This window comes from Crocodylus porosus, unplaced genomic scaffold (assembly GCF_001723895.1).
Source record: "Crocodylus porosus isolate Cpor-Errol unplaced genomic scaffold, CroPor_comp1, whole genome shotgun sequence".
Classification (NCBI taxonomy): Eukaryota; Metazoa; Chordata; order Crocodylia; family Crocodylidae; genus Crocodylus; species Crocodylus porosus.
In genome coordinates this window covers 153,243,407-153,261,132 of record NW_017728906.1, presented here as the reverse complement: position 1 = coordinate 153,261,132, position 17,726 = coordinate 153,243,407, and the positions used below count along the sequence as shown (strand labels likewise).

General features: G+C 40.1%; 2 protein-coding genes across 2 annotated transcripts in view; both read right to left on the bottom strand.

Annotated features, from left to right (window-relative positions):
• Positions 1–326: 326 nt before the first annotated feature.
• Positions 327–11,426, bottom strand: KCNRG (potassium channel regulator). The gene is made up of 2 exons (XM_019529974.1): positions 10,368–11,426; positions 327–8,123 (listed from the first exon to the last, which is right to left on the bottom strand). Exons 1-2 carry the CDS (start codon positions 10,946–10,948, stop codon positions 7,871–7,873), a joined length of 834 nt encoding a protein of 277 aa, XP_019385519.1. The 5' UTR covers positions 10,949–11,426; the 3' UTR covers positions 327–7,870.
• An 82-nt stretch (positions 11,427–11,508) lies between these two features.
• The window catches only part of TRIM13 (tripartite motif containing 13), a 15,812-nt gene continuing 9,594 nt past the window's right edge, over positions 11,509–17,726 (bottom strand). The window contains exon 3 of the mRNA XM_019529973.1: positions 11,509–14,117. Coding sequence (XP_019385518.1) covers positions 12,885–14,117 — 1,233 coding nt within the window. The 3' untranslated portion in view covers positions 11,509–12,884. The remainder of the gene's footprint in view (positions 14,118–17,726) is intronic.

The following is a 17,726-nucleotide window of genomic DNA, read 5'->3' as shown; positions in this document are numbered from 1 at the left end:
TGCTGCTGCTGCTGAGTGGGGGGGGCTGGGCGGGCAAGGGGCAGGGGGAATGAACAGCTGAGGCCAGGCAACCTGCCTCCATGGTCCCCTCTCCCCTTTCTCCAGACGCACAACACCCTATTTACCTGGCATGAAGCCAAGCCCAGGTCCCTGCAGCCTGCACTACTGCTTGCCCTGCCATGGGTAGACAGTGTGCTTCAGCACCAGAGCATGGGCCAGCCATAGAGATGCTCTGGCTGGCTACTAGAGCATCTCTGCAGAGGACCAAGCCTTTAGTTGCCCCCTGTCCCTGTTTTTCCCCCAGGGTTTTTTTTTTGACCCCTGAATATCCAGGGGTTTAATTTTGCCCCTGCACTGCAAATTTGCAGCCCAGGGAACAATTTTTGTTTCCACACATGCTTCTTGCAATCTCAAAGGGATTTGAGATGTTGCAAGAGGCACATGCGCACTCATCTGGATGTGCCTTTAGAGACTTCCAGGTCTGTCACACCTACGCTGATTTCTCAGAAAACATGTCCTGGGGACAGAAATTTCCTCCATCACCCTCTATGTTGAAAACAAAGTAATTATTTGGCAGAATTAGAAGTTCAGTGCAATGTTTCCTTTCCTCTAGTAGAGGGCCTAAGGACAAGCTAAGTTTTCTTGATTCAAATGTCTAACAAAGTCTTAATAATTTACAAAGAAATCTTAATTTGATTCTTCAAGGTGATTATCAGTAGTTGCAATACACATTATGCTTGCTTACCAAAAATGCAATGCAATGGCTGGAGATTTTTGGCCAGCAGTATGTAATGAGGCAAAGATGTGCCCTGACTGACTCTGCTCTAGCAAGGAGCTGAGTAAGCCCAGTTACCCCTCCATTCCTTCTTACTGCTTTGATTACAGTAAGAAGTTCTCTTTAGCCTTTTTATGTATTGATTCTCTATATATTACCTGGTAACTAGGTGCATAGTTTAGGAACTTAAAGCTTTTCTTCTTGTTTGAAGCTTTCTGTGAGAGAAGTACTGATGTCATCAGCAGCCCCAGTATTCAAAACTTTTCTGTCCTCACAAAAAAAGTGATGCCATTAAATAATGTTCATATAGGACCCCTTATTTGTCCTGGTGAGGGACACAATATGTATCCAGGGCAAATATGCTATTTGTAGCTCTTTTCCAGACAGCTAAATAAGCAAGAGAATCTTGTTTCAAGAGTTTTTCTTTGCATGATCCACACACCTAGCCTCTGACCCGGAAACATCAGATGAGATCAAAAAAATGCTCCTCCTTCACTGTTCAGACAGTCATTATCATGGTGAACTCCAGTTACAGAGGCAGGGAGGAGAAAAGATCTGCAGACACCATTCTCCTGATCCTAGTCCATCATCAAGAATCTATAAATCCTTAGGACTTTCCAAGGTCTAGAGCCCCCACTGACCTCATTCAAGGATGAAACTGTTTCCTCAGTACCAGAATATTTGTTCTAGCATACCACCTCCAGCAACTGAACCCAGCACCCTTTCCCATACTGGCACTGAAAAATGTTCGTTCCTTGTATCTACCCATTACTCTCAAGAAGAATGGCTCCCTTCACTCCTTATGGAATGCTCTTTTGCCTAAGAGGCAGACAGTCTTCTTCAGAAAGTCCTTCACATCTAGATCTAGATACAGCAAAACTTGATGTAGGAGATCACTATAGCTAAAGAGCTCAAAAGGCTAGAGACCCCTGGAACTCATTTTCTTGGCCACTATCCCATAAGCTTACCAATGTCTGTAAAGCCTTGTTATGGTAAACTAATGTCAGCTATTCAGTTGTGACACAGATCTCTACCCACAGCATCAGGAAGAGAGGTTTACCTTCCAAAACAGGTCAAGCCCATTGATGATGCATCAAGAACATGATCAGAGCTGCAGGTGAAAATGAAATTTATCTGCACATATTTTGTGTTTGTTCCCTCATGAAACAGTAGTTCTTGAAATTCTATAGAAGTGATTCAGAATAGGCCACACCACAGCTCTCTGGATATTTTATACACCTTGTAAAATTATTACAATAAATCCATGCTTCACTGAAGCTTTAAGGTACAGCATGATCCAGTGGATTCAAACAGCTTCAGTCATAACGTTCTGTGGCAATAGACACAGCCAATGAGGTTACAGCACGGGCAGAGATGAGCAACTTCTTCAGCAGGAAGAGCTAATCTACTGCTACTTTTCCAGTGAAGAATCATGACGTGGTAGATAATGCCATAGCATTTAAGTCTCAAAAACAGTTCAGACAGGCAGCTAACTGAGCATTGTAATAGCCAGTACTTTGGAGAAGTAAAGAAACAAAATAATTAACAGGAGTAGGGTAACATGGTGTTTCCACCTGAACTGAGGATTTGCTTTGGGGTTATACCCGTTGTTCCAGAAGGATCCATCTACTATGCAAACCATCACATTTCAACCACAGCAATGGGAAAAAAGATGTGACCACGCAGATAATTGTATATACTGACCAATCACAAGTCCCCAAATTATTTGCCATATTATTTCAACTGAATTTCTTCTGGTTTTCTTGAGAAGCAACATTTCAGTTTTTAAATAGAAGTCAGATTTATGTAATGCCTGATGATTCATACCCCACCAACTCATCTGAGAATATTCACGACTCTCAGCATTTCAGCAGTCAACTCAACTCTAATCAGATTGTTGTTGGTAAATCTGTTGTGTCGCAGTACAATATTCTATTATTATGACCTCTCTGTTGCAGGAAAAGCAGTCTCAAAGGATGGGACAAGCATCAGAACCACTAGTAGCTCTACAAGCTTCTAAACTTTTATGTGAATCACACTGAATTGAGTTAGCTGGGTTGCTGAAGATGCACAAGGATCAAAATCCAGAAATATTCCCTTCTCTGGATTGGTTTTGAAGATGCAATTGTTAGACACTGTCCTCAGAGCAGGGAATTCCTCATCCCTGGACATGATTCACTTGGCTTCAGTAGCATCTGATAACACAACAATGTAATATTTGGTGGAGACCTAGATTTCTTACTGATGCACTTTTTTTTCCTTTTAATATTATTGTAGATAATTTTCATTATAGTTTATTGTTGGAGGGGAGCCCTGTCAAGTTGAAGTCTAGCAGCTACAACTGTTCAGTACAAATAATAGGGGAAAGATGAGATGCAATGAGTTAGGTTCTCAACCTGCCTTCCTACTACTATTCTCTTTCCAGCAATCCAGGAACAAGTCTACTTAATATTCCAGAATTAAGCAGCAGTCTTTCCTGTAATTTTAGATGGAGTTCTAGTTTACTTCTAGTGTTTACAGGTAAAAAGTAAATTCAGTAATATTCCCTAGCTGCAAATTTCCATCAACCAATAACACACACCTCACCTCTTTCCCTTTCAAGTACAAAGGGAAGCAGGTCAAGCTCCCTCAGCTCTCTTTCTGAGCATCATAAATTGAGAGTAACCAAAGACAGCAAGAAAAGGAAAGTTCTTAAAAATCTAGCTTATAGAAGCAAGATGTTCCAACCTCTATTTGCATATGCGTAGGAGTAGAGAGAGGAGGCAACTATCACAGCATCATTCTTTTGCCCAGCTTTTATTAATTACTCATGTACTAGAGAGAGACCACAGCCTAATGTTCCTTATGTTTATATGGTTCAGCTATGTAGGCAAATGAAAAATGCTTCAGAACCATATAGAAAGGTAAGTTTCCAGTACCAAGGCCACCACACCCAGATAAAGACATTTCTTTTCCCAAGTCAAACAAAAGTATTTTACAAAAAATCCATTACAGAATGTCATGCACATAGACCATAGAGCATCTAATGCAATAATAAAAACACAAAGTGTATTAAAGAACGAAAGCCCTTCAGGAATTTTGCTTGAAACCACCATTTAGAGAGCTCCCATGGAAAATGCAGTTATTTTAAGAGTGTATCACATCAAATTCTCCCCATCCTGACATCAGCAGCTTACTGTTTGTGAAAGCTGCAGAGAAGCCACTCCAAAAGGGAAAAACAAGAACTTTAGAAGATTGCCTCTTCCATGCAAGAGCCCAAGAGCAACAATTTGTAGAATAGAATATCCTACTTAACTGCCTATAGGGGAAATAATGCTGACCTACTTTTGTCAGAGACATCATAACCTACTAATTGGTGATAAAGCCCCTTGAGAGCCTTGCCTAACGTGCTAGCCAGGTTCCAATTCAAAAAGAAAAAGATGAAAGTGAGAATTTAAAAAGGAAAGGAGAGCTGTAAAAAGGTTAAAGAATGCATCATAGTCTACCTAGGAGCAAGTCATTACCATTTCTCTAATCGGCTACTTTTGCAGTAGACAGATTGCCTCCCATTCTCTCACTTTTTAGTTTCCTTTACTGCCTAGTGTCCTGATGATTTTTAAAAAAGCAGAAGCAAAATCATTGCTTCAAACACTCAGCTGGAAGGCCAGCCCAGGTCCACAGCTACACTGGCCATTTTGCTATCAAAGTTCAAGAGCCTTTTTAAAGAATTTATTTGCTAGTCAAGAGAGAATTAAATGAAGAAAGTTTCACTAATTACACGTGATGATCATCTCATGAAGCCTTAGGGACATTGCAGCTTATACAGTAGATCTCTCAACCCTCATGGGAAAGAGGGATTTAAGGACCAGTGGGTAAGATGACCAAAGAAGAAATACAAAATAGAGAAGCTCAAAGTCCTATTCACATTTAATTACATTAAATGCAATTCATTAACTAGAAATAGAAGATGGGACACCAGACCAGAATATCAGAGTGGTAGAAGTTCCTAATGTTGATGTATGTAAGAGCATGACCAGCTCACTTAAGGTAGCTTCACTACAAAAAAGCAAAATCATAGGAATTGTACTGTGTAATGACATGCTTTTGCTGTCTCCAAGATCTATGTATGGAAGTGCTAAGCTTGCAAGTAAACATTTCTGACTAGTAGGATTTTATAAAGTCACCTTAGCCTCATAATCGGGTCCCATTCTCCTTTCCTGTCGGCAGCACCCATCATAAAGTTCTGTAGGCCATACTCACTTTTATCTGTGGCACATTATCTATGGCAGGGGTCAGCAACCTATGGCCTGTGGGCTCTCTGGTGCAATATCATCATTTATTTGGGACTAAAAGGGGATGGAGGGGAAAAAAAAATCAGTAAGAATAAAGCTAAATATAGGCACAGGGTACTGTTCACCATTGCCCTCTACTTTGCAGTATCATTCAGATCATTGTAAAGTTGGAGCAGAACAGCATTCTAATCAGATAGCACTTTACACTGCTCTAAGTGACCATACAAAGTACATGATAAAGGTGAACTAGACCAAGAGGAAGCAAGTCCCATTAGTAAGGCGTTGCTATTGTTATAGCTGCTGGTCAGCAGAGCAGCATGATTTCAGCTCAGTCTGATTTCCAACTAACATGCAGATCTCGGGTTAGTGGAGCTAATTTGTGACATGCCAAAAGGGTTGTCTCTCACTGGCCTACGCATCACTCTCTGCACAGAACAGCTTAGAAAGCTGCAATCTTTCAAGAAATCTTAATATCACCTTATGTCTCCATGCAACAGCTAAGGCTACATTCTTCAACATACATGGGTGAGGTACTTGCTAAGTAAAATTTCTAAGTTTCAAATAATGTTTTCTTTTTTCTTTTTTTTTTTTAACATGCATACAACATTTTAGCAGCTATCAATTATATAACAAAATATAATGTGTAACAATTAGTCAATAATTCATGCAGTTACATACACAACAGAAGAAATTGATAAACACATTGCTATTGGAGGAGTAAGAGTAAGCAATAATTGAAACATACAAAGATCTTCATTTAACAAATTTTTAAACATGTTCTTAATTCTGACCCTGTGAAGTAGACCCACTTCTCACCTGCAAGCTTCCAACCTTCATTACCACGCTCCCTTGTATGCAAGACACTGGGCACATCTATACATACATTAACACACTTCAGTTAATGCACATTAAATTTAGACCCTCCACTGTGAGGTACTAGGAAAATGCACATTACCCTGTTTTAACGCGCATTAACTAAAAAGCATAGTTTTCAAATGACATTTAATTTGCAGTACCCTATTTTAATGAAACTGCAATTTAATGTGCATTAAAATAGGCTATTGCACATTAAAGTGCACATGTAGACATGCCCGCTGTGTCCACAATACTAAGTTTGTACTGAATAAAACTCAACTGCTATGAGAGGTTCACAGTAATATTCACAAGACTCAGAATACTATCATTAGCCAAAAAGCTGCATTAGGAAAATAGCTACTGCATACTTTAAACTGAACTCATTGGATCATGGAAAAGTGGGTCAAGAACTAGGATAAGTATCCAGAAGGGAGCAGGCAAAAGGACTGCTTCATAGCTTGCCTTTATTTTTTCAAAATGACATAAAATAATAAAATATTACCAGGGTTTCTGCAGTAAATGAATCAGCATCGTATTTTCCATCACACAAGTTATGAAGTGACATCTCAGTTGACACTTGGTTGCCATTTATAAAGGTATTGTTTTGATTATAATGCTCAAATACCATCTTAAATCCATTTCTTTTTTTCTCCCCCATGAGGGATTGCTGTGTATGCCTTCTATATATCTTGATATTGTTACTGGCCTCTTACATGGTTTTATGTCTATGAGAAAGTTAATTTAATATTCCAAAATATTGGTTGCAGTCTTCAGGAAACCTTATATTAAAGGAAACAGATAGACATGACCATCCAACATAGTCTTTGATTTCTTAGACTTGATAACCTCCTCTTAGCTGTAGCAACTTACTGGGCTAGATCCTTTTCCATGATGCATCTCTTTTATGTCACTGTCATAAAAATATGAAATCCTTAGCAAATCATCCACCTTTGCACACATCCCATGACACAGGTATACATCAGAGAGGGAGAATTAAAGGGGTAGTGTCACTAATTATACATGATAGCCATTTCATGAAGGTGGGCAAAACAGATGGACCCAGAACCTGTCACTGTCTTGCAATCCCAGGGCTATCACATGCCATCATAAATTAAAAGCTACAAGAGGCTAAATTATGATATAATCTGATCCCTTGTTGCCCTGGAAAGTGAAGAAGTAAAAACCAGTGAAGGTGACTTAGTAAAAACAATGTTTTACCCTTTGTAGGTACCAAAAAGGTCTTTGAATTATTTTACTTGTGTAATTATTCGAGCTTGCCTCCTTCTGAAGAGCTATGTGGTTTTGTTTTCTTCCCTTTTATATATGGAAAGCTAATTAATTGATCTTCTATCAGAGCCTTCCATACATTACCTGGCAGGCATTTTTCAGTATGACCATAACAAATAAGCTCACGGTACTGGAAGACAGATTAATAGCTCCTCTTGAGGCACTATCCAGAGTGAAGATATTGTATATAACCTGTCAGTGGTGGTTTTACTACGCCACATACTAGAAGTGGGACTAGGGCATCATTTGCAATGTCACAATTACACTGATTTCAACTAACTGCAAAAATGTTTGTAAAAACGCGTAGCAACATGGATGGTTTTTTTGCAGGCAGAAATATCATTCAGATTACATGAACTAATTTTTTTAGATCATTTAGATTTACATTTCTCCAAACATTTATATATCACGCTGTAAAGGAAAAAGAGTGATTCTGTTGAAGTTGTCTATTATTAGTTCTCCTGCTATTGTCATATTTAAAAGTTTCTTTACAGCTGATAGTCTCTGCTGAAAAGTAAAAAGCAGAGGAAAAAGAAAGAAAACTACTTTTCCCCTCCCTCCAGAATATCTAAGTGTTTTGTTACCTCCCTAAATAGCAAAAGAATTATTCTTAATGCACACACCCACACATAAACACCCCCCCCTTTTTTAAAAGGGTAGTAGCAAAGCTAAAGAAGAGATTTTATTTCCGTTTCTGCACTTGGCTTCTCTTTATCTGTACTATACCAGCATTTTCTGGGTTTTGGCTGACAGCAATAGCAAGGCCTTCTGCTCTCTTCATCCTTTCAAAGCTGTAGCATTCAACTTTTTCTTCATTGGAGACAGTTCTGGTGCTTACCAAATGAAATCCTTCTTTAAGTAAAGTGTCAACAAGCAGGCCTAATACATTAGTTCCGTTAATCAGCTTCCTAGCATCAGGTTTTATGGAAACATACCTAAAGTGAGAGAAAATGTAGTTGTGATGAGACTTCTTGCAGAATGAAAAAAGTATAACAGGCCGAACTCTCAAATGATGAAATTCACCACAACTAGCCCCTGTACATCTACACAATATTTGGCGTTAATATGTTTTGAGAAGAAAACTATTCCTTCCCTCAGAACATGGGTATTTTTCAGTTTGTCCGGTTACTTTACAAAATAAAAAAACCCTCTATTTTTCATTTAATGGAGAACTGAATACATGATTCATATCATGCTACAACTCAGATAAGAATCCTCAGACTAGGGCAAGGCCTGTGAAACTGAGTTTTTTTCCCCCAGTAGCAACAATCTCTCACAAAAGGTGACATTTCCTGCCAAATTGCCTTGTATGATGGCTTTTATGGTAACTATGAAAATGATTTTCACATTAAATCAAGTGATTTTATTAAGTATAAAGGTACAGTTTTTAAAATGCAGACATTTCAAGGAAAAGTCAGGTAAAAATATTGTTACAAAAGGACCATAAACTGACAGACAGAACTAACTGCTCTATAGTTCATGAAGTACAAAGGTCCACAAAGACTGTTAAAAGATAAACAGAATCCATGCCACCATAAAGAAAAGCTTGATGAAATAGAAATGAAGTAGACAACAGTAAAAAAGTTGACTTGTCTGATTAATCTACTTTTTCTTCAATTGCAAAGGAAACAAGTTTTACAAAGTCAAGAGAGAAAAGATTAGAGGAAAGAACACTTCTCATTTTAAAGTTACCATAAAACTTTAAAAAAAACTCCGTTAAAATGATAATAAATTATAAAGGTATGGCATAAGTGACATCTCACAAATGCTATGCGAGAAAGCCAAATTCTACTTGCATTTACTCAATTAACCTCAATGAAAAAGTGTTTAACCCAGCATTCCTTGGATTGTTTAGTTCATAGAGAACAATCCGACTGAAGTAATTCCAGTGAAGTTTCTATATAATTTCAGATGTTCCCAGAGCCAGGGAAGATGACATGTGAGATTCGAATTTTCTTGTACAGAGACAGTCTAGTTATATAACAGAGTTGTCTATTAAGAGTTTCTAAAAGCCATTATACAATTAAATAATTAGAGCCTGATACTACTAGCACAGAAGTCAGTGATTTCCCACTGATTTTAATAAAAAACAGGACCAGGCTTCTAAGCTTCAAGAACATCAGCCACAGAGTTTTTGTTGTAGAACATAAATTCTACAGTTTTGGAATAGAGAAGTTTGGTATCTCAATTCTACTTTTGTTTTTCATGCCCTTTTCTCATTTAGTTCTCTCTTTCTCCACAAGGAAGTGTAGAGGACTAATATGTTTGTAGCCGTTTTACTTCCATTTCCCCAACAGCTTATTCCATATTTATCTTGGATGAACTTCCTGTGGGCAAATTCTCCATTTACTTCTATTTTCCAAGCTTGTGGGTTATAGGCACTAAAGATGCTACCCCCTTGTGCTGAGAAGCATGTGTTAACTTAAACTCATTTTGTAGTTTTCAAAACTTGTACTAGACCACATCAAAAGACTCTTAGCAACCACATTGAGGAGACAAGTCAGTTTCCTTGTTTCCTCATTAAAAGTGTAACTTGCCTCCTAAGTTAACAAACTCTCCTACGAGAAAACATGGTATTTCTCTCCCCATGATCACTAAATCATTTCAGCCAACAGGGAACATCTTCAGTGATTAACTTAAATTTTCAATCGCATTATGATGACTAACTACACAAACAGCAAATGCATTCTGACAGATAATCTTTAGAATACCAGAACACCAAAGAAATTGTTTAAAGGACATGAGAACAAGCCAGAGAATTAAATATTGGCAAATAGTTCTATCCCATACTGTTTTTAACTTCATGCTTTTCAATGGCTTCCAGTCTTTAAAATCTAGTGACATTACCAGCACTCTTAAGCCTCTCACTGAATCAGTCACATTCCTTATTCTTTATTTATTCTATATTAACAATGAGGTAAACTATCAAATTAATTAGACAAACAAATTAAAATGTCAGTTGTTATTTTTAAAGAAAAATTACCAAATAGTGCAGCTCAGTACATCAGAAATTACAAATCAAAGACATGTCAGTATTGGGAGAAGCTCACATAAACCAGGAAGATAGAAAGAAAACTGAACTCTGAGCTTTCAGATGCTTATCCGATAGTCTATTTTTAAAAAAGTTTTACTAGCATGTATTTCATGAACATGCTAAGGAGCCATGCCAAGAAGAATACCTTGCCACAAGCTGGTCAGCAACAGAGTAGTCTGTGCCACATTGAAAAACCAGGTCATGATGAGAAGGTCTTTCCAGAGGAACTGAATTTAGGGGCTTCTGGGAAGCGAAAGAGTTATTGTGCCAGCCCTGTCCCAATTGCTGCTCTGTAAACATACTGATCCGTCCAGCCAGTTCTTCAATAGTGCTGCTGCAAGAACCAAAGATCCGTATAAAAGCCTGAGTTTCCTGGAGCAAGAAGCGAACTTCCAATATCTCTAGTCTTGGCTTTAGCAAGTTTTCCTGGCTTAGGATATCAGCCAAGGAGTTGAGTTCATAGAAATCTGCTTCTCTTTGTAGCCTCTGATAGTCTGAGAAGTTAGTGGGCAGTAACAGCTGAAGAGTCCTCAAGAAGTCCAAGATGTAACTAAACAGAACTCCATCTCTATCCACAAAGAACTGCCCATTCATCAGCCTGAAATCACGGTCACTGCCATTCAACATCCGTGCCAACCTAGACTCCGGGAACTGCTGTAGGGTGGAAGCCCATGTTGTAAATGTCATGCCTCCCACATTCAAAACAACCACATCTTGATTGCTCATATTTGTCTCAGAGTTTTTAACACTCTGCCCTATGTCATCCAAATCAGATTATTCTTGAACTGCAAACCACTGTTAGTACCGTTTAGTGATCTCAGTGCCTGCTTAAGGCAAACTGTGGAGCAGAGAGAGGATTCCCAGACAACAGAGTTGTAAATACAATCTACTATATGGCTTGTTTGAGGCCTTGGTTGCTTAGCAACTTTAACTCCTGGAATCTGAATTAACACACAAACACACACGTAGCTTCCAAAGGCTGAAACAATTCACTGATGATCCCAGATCCTAAAATCCTTAATAAAAGCCAAAGAATATCCCAAAATTTGGAGCACTCGATATAAATCTGTAAATTGCTGGCACAGAACTCGCTTCTATTTTCACACATTTCCACTGCATGTGACCCTCTGCTAAAGGAGAATGTAAATGTACTCTAAATGTAAAGAATGCAAGGTCATGCTCTCCAAAATGGAAGTCATTCCAAAAAAAAACAAAACAAAACAAAAACCCTCATGTATTTCAATAAATGCTTATAATCCAAATTTTCCTATAACAAATATTTTGCATGGAATATACTGTATCTCTTTATGTAAAATGTACCATTTAATTACATATAGAGTTACCCTAGGAGTTAAGGCATAAAAACTCACTGGACTCCATTCATCCCTGATATAAGCTACATGGAAGCTAATGAAATGATAAGGGGGAGTACGGTCTACTCTGAAGGCAAGAAGTTTCTGAGCACCAAGACCAACACTGTTCATGTCATCATATAAGTTCCAAGGAACCTCCCCCCTCGCCAGCTAATGGAGTTATGAAAAGCAAATGTGGAGAGACAGGGAAGAGTAGCTCCCCTGTCCATAACCCTAGCACTGCTGGGAAGATTGTGGTTCAGAGAGACTCACTTTCTGATGGTTGAGATCAGAATGGAAGCTCCAATCTTTAATGCAAGCTCCACCTGTCCTTTCCTCCTCTCTGTAGTAGCGAAGGTAATTGAAAGGGAGGTCACACTAGACTGTATTTAACAAGTAGGCATCACACCCATGAGGGCATTCCATTAGGGCTATTTAAAGATTTTAAAACATAGCTCTAACAAAGAGAAAATAATGCAGTTTTATGCCTGTCAGAGAAGTCAAGTATCTAGACAGGACCATGCAACTGAAAAAGTAAGTTTCACTGAAGAGCAGAGATTACTAGCTCACAGCTCATTTTCTTCCATGTATCTCCATTAAGTTCTTTTTGTTACTGCTATTTGTTCAAGATTTCTGATCTGAAAACATTTTCTACAAAAAAACTATGAGCAACTTCCAATACTTTGATTACTCTTTATATTTTGAGAACACAGGATAATTTCAGTGACTGCCTAAGCAGTCAGTCTATGCTTCAGCAACATTTAACCTCTTCTAACTGAAGATGTCCCAAGTGTTCATTAATGAACTCAGTGTTTTGCAGTAAGTAGTCAGTCTTGCACAAAACTTACAGACTGCTACTCTTTCAGATCAGAGGCATCCTTCCTAGTTTCAAAGAATTTTCCCTCACCCAAAAATTCATTTTAGGGAGGAGTAACTTTTACCACAAGCCATATGAATTTGTATTCTACAGAACTATTAGCAGATTAGACAATATACACTGTTAGTTTGGTCCTAGTTTTAGTAGGAGAAAGACAGTACAATAATTAGTGTTGAAGTGTGTTATTTCTAAAAGCATCTTTGAAATAAGTGCTCAGAACCAGTGTTTTTTCTCAAAGTTCAGGTTCCCTTTCCAGCCTATCTGTGCTCAAACCACAGGAACAGTATTAGTCTCTTCAGACACATAATTCAAAATCTCAAATGTTTCCATCAGCAGTTAGGGCTTTAAAAAAATGTAATTATACACAATTAATTTTTCTGCACCAGAGTTGTTACTTCTTAGGAATGTGAATGTTGGACTTTGGCAGTGGACTTTATAATAGTTTATATTTGCACACAAATTGTGCAACATTATCCAGCACTACTAGTGTATAACTTTTACACTTTTCTCTTAGGAGTGAAGCTCCATCTGTCATTTGTTCCCAGTAAAAGACTGCATGGTCTGCTATATCCACAGTATCTGCCAAATAGGATGAGCCAATTGTAAAGAGTCGAGTCTTCCAGCACTGGATGTTGTCAACAACAGACTCCAAAAAGGGCATTCTGATGACTGCTATGATAAGCAAGAAAATCAGGAAAGATATTGTAAGTTTACGTGAAAACACAGAATGAATCTTGAAATTAAGCATGCTGTTTTCCTGAGGCAAAGAAAGTTTGTCCACATCTTCTAGTTTCACACCATTCCACTGACTGGTATCAAAGGCCTTCATGGTATGGCTGATGTGTACATTAGAACAAGGCAGAGGGGTTTCTTTAATCATTTTAATTTTCTCCCTAAACTCCTGCATCTGCTGCAAAAATATAATGGGTTCAGATACATCCTTAAAGGCCTCTGCAATGTTAAACACCATTCGTTGTTCTTGCAGAATGGTGTTCAGTTTATTGATTTCTGGGTCGTAGGCCTGCATCACAGCAAGCTTCATGGTCTCAAAATCAGACAGAATCTCATTTCTTTTCTGCTCTAGCGTGTGCTGCAGCTTCTCAAAGAACTCTTTCACTCTGTCCGAATCCCTTGTCAGCATTTGCAGAGCTTTCCTCTTGCTTGTTTCTAAAGTGTCCAGCCGGGAAAGTGCATCCCCACAACGCCATGTTTCAAAGCCCTGAAACAGGGTTTCAAATGCACGCCTCTCCTGAGAATAGGCTTCTTCAATAGAGCAAAACGCATGCTTTATGTGATCACCTCGAGTAGCACAGACCCCACAAATCAGCTGCATGTCTGTCCGGCAAAAAATGTTGAGGGGTTGCCCACTGTGCACCTTGCATACAGGCATTTTAGGCGTTACCTTGATTTTGTTATACTTCTCCACAATGCCTTTTAGGGAATAGTTGACTTGCAAACTGTTGACTCCTGTGACAGATGTCTCCTTCCGACAGGTAGGGCACTTGAAAGGGGATGGTCTCCAAAGCACATTCCGGACATTCCCCTCCAATATCCCTTCCAAACACTTCTTGCAGAAGTTGTGTGAACAGGGCAGAACCCGAGGATCATCAAACAAGCTACAGCAAATGGGACAGGTCAGATCTTCCTCTAGGAGCTCCATCACATCCTATGAAGAGAAAAACAGGTATTAAAAGCACTTTCCCAAATACATTCCCATCTCCCCTCTCAATAAAAAAACCTCAAATGTGAAACAGATTTCAACAACCTAGACAAGAGCTATTTCCACCCCAGACAGGCAATGGGCTTATCTACATTAGAGGGGCCCTGCAGCTATTAGTTTTGTTGGCAGAGCCCCCTAGTGGAGATATGTTGCATGTCAAAAGGGTTTTTATTAACAGCTATAATGCCCTCCTAAATTATACAAGCTAAACAGCAAAGTTCTTTTCCACCAGCATTGATGCATTTCACATAAGAGGTTCACCCAGCAGAGCTAACAGTTATTCTCAGCTAATATAGTTTTCCTGGGGGGGCGGTTTGTAGTGATATAGACCAGAGGTTCTCAATTTTTTTTCTTATTACGTACCCCCTTCCAAATTTACCAGCTGCCTCTGTACCCCTATCAGCACACATTTTATATTTGAATCCCTTAAATGCCAATTACTGAAAACTGAAATCACCACTGATTATTGAAAATGAAAATTAAATCACCATTACACAATTTCTCCAACATACCCTGCAGAGGTGTCTTGCATACCCTCAGGGGTACAGGTACCACAGTTTGGGAACCCCTTGTAAAGACCGATCATCAATGTAACCCCCCTGGTTTCATGAGAAAGAAGGCTTTTTTTAAAAATCCCTTTACAGTGGCATCTCAGCTAGGTGTGTATACACAACCAGTCTAGCCATGAAGTGGCTGTGTGTGTTCTGGTACCAAACCACCAGATGGCAAACATAAAAAGATAGCCTAGTGTTAAGACAAAACCACTTTCACAGTCTTACAATAACAATTCATTATTTATGCCAAGGAATGTTAGACAAATCCAGCAATGATCTTTGCTATCAGCTGAAAATTATTAGAGTACTAATATTTCAAGACTTAAGCTTCATCACTGCACTGATGCACCATCCATAGACTGGAATTTCACAAAATACATCAGATTAACATGGGAAAGACCAGACACTAAGATTCAGACAGAAGCTATCATATTTTGCTTCCCCAGATCCAACACAATTTCCATTCAAAATGTAACACTACTTGGTAAAGAGGTGGGAAAGCAATGAAGGTGACCCACACACAAAAACAAAGGCCATTGACTATTTGTTTCACCTTATTCTCTTCCACGCCTTCACATAGTGTTCAGTAACCAAGTGAATGCCCTTCACCTTCTTGTTGAGATATTCAGTGCACAGCTGAAATATTTCAAAGAACAATTTACAGATGATCCCTGAAAAATCTCAGCAATTTAAAAAAAAAAAAAAGCTACTGTGCCCTGCTCATACAGACAAGGTATGTACAGACAAATACATGTCCTGTATTTTCAGATCCAGTCTCTCAACATTCAACTTAAATTCTGATGATTCCTCAGGTTCCACTAAAAAAATACAGTAATTATCATGCTGTTCTTGGGATAACTTATTTGTATTGTATTAGCGCACAGAGACCTCTGTGAGAAATCCAATTCACTGGGCCAGGTGCTAGACATATATAACAAACAGTTTTTTTATACAATTATGCAAGAAGCAAGAACATTTTTTGGTGACATCCTTTATTGGATCAACTGTATAGTCAGAAGAATGACTAAATAGGCTTTCAGGCAAAATCCCCCTCTTCACTTTAGGTTGGAACCATGGATAAGAAAATGACTAGGTTTCTACTCAGGCAGAGAACTAAACCTTCTGAGCGAAGGCAGGATAGTAAAGTCTGGGGCAAAACCCCAGGAAGACGTCTATTCTCAGTTACTTAAATCCTCCTCAGAACGTTGTCCCTGCATCCCACACAGGGACTCCATTTTCTGTGAGTCTTCTGCTAGTAAGTTAATTTGAAACATCATTCACTTCTCCTTCCAGGAGCCAGAGGAGAGCGTTGCTTCTCTTTCATCCCCTTTTCTGACAACTTCTGATGCCAAAGCAGCAGAATGAGACACAGAGAATTCTGACTACCCTTCCCTAACCTCCATATTTTACTGAGCATGGAGCCCCCCTCCCCACCTGCTCAGTTTAATTTTTCTGCGTTTTAGCATCTAGAAATCCACAACCTCTCCACAACCTTTTTGAATTTGGCAGCACCACTGGTTGAGAACCGATGCTGCACTGCCTCCGCTTCCCTCAGTGGTTCTCAACTAGGGAGCTGCTGGACAATCCTGCCTACATTAGGGTTTTCTGATCAACCTAAAGCAGGCCAGCCTAACTGTTTGTAGCACCCACATTGTGGAACCTTTGGAAGGGGCTGATGCTCTACAAAATGCCACAACACTCCAGCAGAGAACCACTGGTTTAATTCCATGCTGCACGTTCTAGCTTGGAGTGGGCAAAATGCAGGCTGGATGTGGCCTGCCAGGTCATTCCATCTGGCCCGTGGGGTCCCTAAAAAAAGTTAGAAAATTAATATTTATCTGCCTCTGGCTGCTTGTCATGCGGGCCTCAACAGCCTGCCAAAACTCAGTAAGCAGCCCTCCGCCTGAAATAATTGCCCTCCTGTTCTAGCTTCTTCTGAGGTCACAAGTTCATCCAGCTTATGGCAGGTGTGCCACTCCAATCCTCTCCCCCTGCCCCATCTTTTGGCTCCCAGCCCTGTGCTTCCTGTCTGATCAGCTGCTTCCACTTCCTTCCCTGTGCTCTGCCCTGCCTGTCACATGTCCCATAGGCTGGCCATGCCACTTGCATCATCTGTGCCACCCCTAACCTGGCTCACATCTGCTACTAGATAAGGTGACATCTATCCAAAATTAAAAGCAAGGAAATGCAGAATTACAAAATACTTCACATCGCACATGTTTCCACCACTTACTCCAAAACCAAGTTTTTCCAAATAAGACAAGAGGGCAAGTCTCATTGGTGGCAACTTACTACATTCAGAGACAGGTCTTTTAAAAGAAAAAAGAAGTGGTTTCACTGCTTGCGCCCTAAAACAAGCCCTCTCACCAGCCATGGCCCTTGTGCCCAAATCCCTGGCACTTTCAGCCTTCAAGCAGATGGAAACCAGTCAAATAGAGTAGGACCAAACCTTGAGGAAGAGAGATGAGCCTACAGTCAGAACTGCCAACGCGCAATACAAGGCCACAACATGAGGCTCTTGGAAAGCTAGAAATGCCTGAGAAATTAGGGTCAGTTGTAAACGCTTTTACATGAATAGGGGCGTAGTAGCGCTAAGGGACCGCTAGATCCCCAGAGTAGATACCCTACGCCTTCCTGCCCTGCATGCAGCTGTATTTATTCACAGGAGCCAGCCTTGAGGGTGCTCAGAGGAGTACCATGGTTTTGGGGAAAGGGGGCAGAGGGGTTTCGAGGTGGCTCCCCCCCCCACCGGCTGATCAAAGCCAGCTCCTCGGAGCATCGACTCACAGCAGCGAAGATCCCACTGTCGGCGCGGCCTTGGGACCAAGGCATCTGTGAAAGGGGAGCCCAGGAGCCAGCGGGGCCTGGCCGGGGCCTCCGCGCCCAGCTCCGTGCAGCGCGCGGCACGTGTCCCGGGGCAGGGCCCGGCGCCTACGGGGCCTTCCCAGCGAGGCCACCGGGCAACGCACCGCGGGCCCCAAGCCCGGCCCGGCGGCGGAGA